The sequence below is a fragment of the Lolium perenne genome, chromosome 3 (genome assembly GCF_019359855.2).
Source record: "Lolium perenne isolate Kyuss_39 chromosome 3, Kyuss_2.0, whole genome shotgun sequence".
Classification (NCBI taxonomy): Eukaryota; Viridiplantae; Streptophyta; class Magnoliopsida; order Poales; family Poaceae; genus Lolium; species Lolium perenne.
The window spans coordinates 218,951,686-218,956,476 of NC_067246.2; the positions used below are offsets into that span (position 1 = coordinate 218,951,686).

General features: G+C 41.9%; 1 protein-coding gene across 1 annotated transcript; it reads left to right on the plus strand.

Moving 5' to 3' along the window:
• Positions 1–2,090: 2,090 nt before the first annotated feature.
• On the plus strand, positions 2,091–3,012 carry LOC127324172 (uncharacterized). Its single transcript, XM_051352175.2, has one exon. The coding sequence runs from the start codon at positions 2,222–2,224 to the stop codon at positions 2,786–2,788; it is 567 nt and encodes a 188-aa protein (XP_051208135.1). The 5' UTR covers positions 2,091–2,221; the 3' UTR covers positions 2,789–3,012.
• The last annotated feature ends 1,779 nt before the right edge of the window (positions 3,013–4,791 follow it).

The window sequence follows — 4,791 nt, forward strand, 5'->3', positions numbered from 1 at the left end:
CACACCATTGAGAGTAGTGCCTCAAAATGTTCGACTGGTCAACGCCAAACCGAAATGTTTTTGCTTCGCTCACCTTGCTTGTCTCTTGGGAAATAGCGGAACGCGAGGGTGTTCACCACAAGCATGCCCCTCAAATGATCATCCTCGGTAATATACAACAAAAAAAGAAGCTCTCCTTTGAGTGGTTATGTGAGAAAAAAAGTTGAGCAAAATAATACTAATACCGGGAGAGTAGTTGCTGGTTGTATCTTATTATTATCTTTCGGTCAAGCTCTTCCTTAATTAATAAAATTAGGCAAAGGTTTTGTCCTTCTAAAAAAAACCTTTGCAATCTCTAGTGCATTACTTATAAAATGTACATATTTCTAGAGAAATTCAATGATACTTCAAAGGTCAACAGTATATGTAGTTCAATCAAATAGTGCAAGCCTCTTATTGCAATAGTTGACTTTCAAATTATACTACACCTTCGCTGGCTGTTGGCTTGCACATCTGTACACTAGCTACCTTATCTGATGTGAGCAAGAATCGTTTCCTTGTTCAGATTGAGTGCTATTTAAATTCCGCATCTCATAAAGAAAAAATGGCAGGAGGTGTCTCTTACATATATGATCTTGATAATTTGCCTTTATCGGTCAAAGGTATTTGTTTCCTTAATGCCATTTGTAATATAAATCATCTGACACATAGGCCGGTAGACAGGCAGCTTGCAATATTCAAGCCAGTGTTCCAAACATTCAGCCAAAAACCGACAACTTTATTAACGAACTATGGAAACGTTGTCGATCTATGGACTAAACCGTAGTTCGTGGTTTGCCTTTTTTCAATCAAAAGTCGGGATCGGAATTCCTTCCTATCCTGCCTATCGATACGTGGATCACACCCACACACGCACACCCAACACTCTACTCCACTCCACTCCGGCCTAGTAGCTAGGATTAGAATTTATGTGTTGTGGACCGTCAATGGGTATGGGAGCCGCACATCAGTGTTAATAAATCCGTCTCAATTCTACTCTCACATCGAGAGCAATCTTCACGGCGGCGCCTCGGAGTTGACGACAATATGTGCTCGTCAATCCTTTAGAACGGTAGTTTGGTCTTCTCGCTGTTATTTAGATCTAGCGAGATTAATTTCTTGACGTGTTGCTGGCGTTCGTCGTTATCCACGATAGCGTTGGGGGCTGGGTCGAGATGGATGCTCTAGAGCGTGGATGTTGGCTAGGAGGTGGTGGATCTATTATTATTCCCCGACTTCATGTGCGTCTAGGCGACGTTGAAGTCGGCTCCAGGCTTAGCAAGTGCAGTAAACCATGAAGATCGTTCTGTATTCTTTTATTATTTAATGTTCTATCTGCAAAGTTTGTAGGACATAATATAACGGAAAGTATCATTTGCTCCTGAGCACCAGTGCTCTCGTTGTTCAAATAAATTTAAAATCATGGTTTACAAGTTTTCAAAAAATCTGAAAATAATTCTGCACATAGTTAGTGTTGTATCCCACAAGCATGTAAAATCGTGACTTGAAATTCTTTGTATTGTGGGCTACACAAAAATGACAAATCTGATAAAATTTGGGGATTTGAAACATACTTCTACAGATCTACATTTTTGTTATTTTTTTTACAGCTCAGAATACAAAGTATTTGGAATTGATATTTTACACGTTTGTGGGATAATTCATGAACTACATCCGAATATTTTTTTCAATTTTTTTTAAGACTCACAGATATGGTTTTGAATTTTTTGAACTAACCAGGACCACTGGAGCTTGGGAGCACGAAATCTGCCTTCTATAACATAACTCATCTGTCCACATTTGTTTGTTTGATTTTCTATAAACATCATTTGTTGCACTTGCTCTAAAAAAAAGCAGTCCACTCCACCAGCAGCCCCACCAAGCCCAACGGATGCCGAACTCCCGTCACCGCGGTCGGTCCACCCACGCGCAAATCCACTTCGACTCCTCACTCAGCTCACCTTTGGTTTGTTCCTTCTCGCTGATCACACAGCTTAGCCAGCTACTTCGCCACCGTCGTCACATCGTGTCCATTGCACGCGTTTCCTCCAACCACGCATCTCACCCCACTCCACCTAGCTATATATGGATCTTGCCCGCGCAACCCCGATCCCACCGCAGCCACACAGACACACACACCGAGCCATCACCAACTCTCATTCCCTCCGAGCTCCTCGATCTTGCTCTCGTCTCTTCCTTCGGCATGGGGAACTTCGCGTCCTGCACTCTCGCCAGGATCCCCGGGGCGGCCAAGGGCGCCAGGGTCGTGCTCCCGGACGGTGGGGTGAGGCTGGTCAGGCCACCGGCGACCGCGGCGGAGCTGATGCTCGAGGCGCCCGGCCACTTCCTGGCGGACGCGCGCGCGCTGCAGGCGGGGCGGCGGATCGCGGCGCTCGCCGCGGACGAGGACCTCGAGCAAGGCGCCGTCTACGCCGCCTTCCCCATGAAGCGGCTCGGCTCCAAGGCTGCGCCCGCCGACCTTGCGCGCCTAGCCGCCGTTTTCACCAAGGAGGCACATGCGCGGAGGCCCGCTTCGGCCAAGGTGGCCGCCATCGCCGTCGTGGCGCCGGCCGAGGTGGCTTCCGTTACTGCGGCCGAGGATGACGCCCTGGTCAGGGCGCCGCGGCTGGACGAGATGTCCGTGGACGACGATGCCGCCGCTGCAGAGATCGGAGAGCTCAAGCAGCGGATAAGCTGCGGTCGCTTGTCCAGGCGGCGGCCGACGTTGGAGACCATACCTGAGGAGAGCTACGCGCTAGCAGTATGCTAATGCTACAGCTCAATTTAGCTAGCCACGTCCGTAACAAAATGAGAGGATGGCAAAGGCCTTCTCTTGTATTCTTTTATTTCCAATTTTTGACCCTGTGTAAAATTTTCTGCCTCTTTTTCATGTATTTTTGAGCGACGAAAAGGCATTTGAACAAAAACAAGGGTGGACAAGTGATTAATGAATCAATGAGAACAAATTTCACTTACGTACGCATGCATCCTCAATATGTAGTGAACTTGTTTTTTTTTTTCTGCTTTTGATAAACATCAACTTGAAATTCTCTCTTATCATGACTCAACAAGGACAGACCATTCTTTCATCGGTCAAGTATTCATACTTTCTTACTGTATCGCGTCAAAGATTCATATGTGTATAGGTTCACACACATTTATCTTCCATTATTCCTTTGGGAACGAAAAAATAATATTTATTGCATTTTCCGTACTTCATTAAAAGGAAAGTTGGTTATTGCATGTTTGTCTTTGAAGACATGGAATACATTACGCGGTGTTTCATTAAGAAAGGAGAAAAAAACAGTTCCATACAACATGGAATGAATTGACCGCAACAAAAAAAAAAGACATCGACGTGGCTGGTTCAGAGCTAGGGGTCTTCCTAAGTATTCACGTGAATACTAATGATTTTGGCAAAATGTCGATGATTTTGGCAAAATGAATACGAATTTGCAAATTCGTAGCGCCACCTCTATGACATGGTTAGCAAGAAATTTTGATTAGCAAGTGTTGGCAAACTCTACAAAGTCATCACTCTCTCTCTCACAATGTGTATGCTCGTCATAAAACTTTTATTCCAAATTATTATTATTATGACTCAACACCTATGACCGATCCTTCTCGTGTCAATGATCCACACTTCTTTTCTGGGTCATGTCAAAGATTTATATTTATAGGTTCACGTGTATATATCTTTCAGTAATCCTTTGGAAAGAAATAGTTATTGCATTTCCCCCAACTTGCTATTACATGTCTATTTTTGAAAACATGAAATACAATTTGTTTCACTAATAAAGAAGGAAGAAAGGTTTGATATAGCATGGAATGCATCACCCCTACAAACAAAAAGGAAATAAAAAATAACAGTACCACAGAGAGCTGGAAGTTTCGATTACCTAATGTTGCCAAATCAACAAAGTCACCACTCACTGAATGTATAAGCTCGGCAGGAACCTTTTCTTCAAAATTTCATTACATTTCCATTCAAAACGGACATTTTCAAGCTTAAATTTATCTTCTAATATTACATCAAAAAGGAAATATAGTTACTGCAACTTTATAAAATAGTCAAATTGGTTATTGCATGTTTGTCCTTGAAGACATGAATGCATAACGCGGTGTTTCACTAAGAGAGAAAGAAAAAAGTTATGACCCAACACGGAGTGCATTGGTCCTAACACAAAAGAAAAGGATATCATGGACACAAAGAGCTGGAAGTTTGGATTAGCCACTTGTGTTACAACTCTAATAATGCCATAATTGTCACATTGAATGCATATGCTCCTCGCAAAACCTTTCTTTATATTTGGTTTCATGTATACTAAACAAACTTCTTTATAATTTTAAAAATATTGACAAAAAACCACAGAGATGCATTCTGGTATAATATTGGCCTAACAATTATACATGTGATTAATGAATGAAAGGAATTGAACTATTTCCATTTACCCATCATAAGAAAATACCTATATTTTCCGATTTTGATCAATTCCAACATGAAGTTTTTCTTCTATTATGACATTGTTACATACATGTGTCACACTCTACTTATGTTATCTCGTGACTTAATTGATAGGATACTTGATTATATTTTTTTTATTTGAAAAGTTGTGCATCATGCCTTTTAGTTTAAAACCCAGAATATACATTTTTCCAGTTAATACCTCATAATTTTACATTTTTGCACGAATAAACCTATTAAGGGGCTTTCCAAACCCCGGCTAGTGAATGATTTTTCAGACATTACCCCCATTGTAAGATTATGGGAGC

Bases quoted from the DNA above. Each gene is read 5' to 3' on its own strand.
- LOC127324172 (XM_051352175.2), top strand. From the start codon at position 2,222: ATGGGGAACTTCGCGTCCTGCACTCTCGCCAGGATCCCCGGGGCGGCC.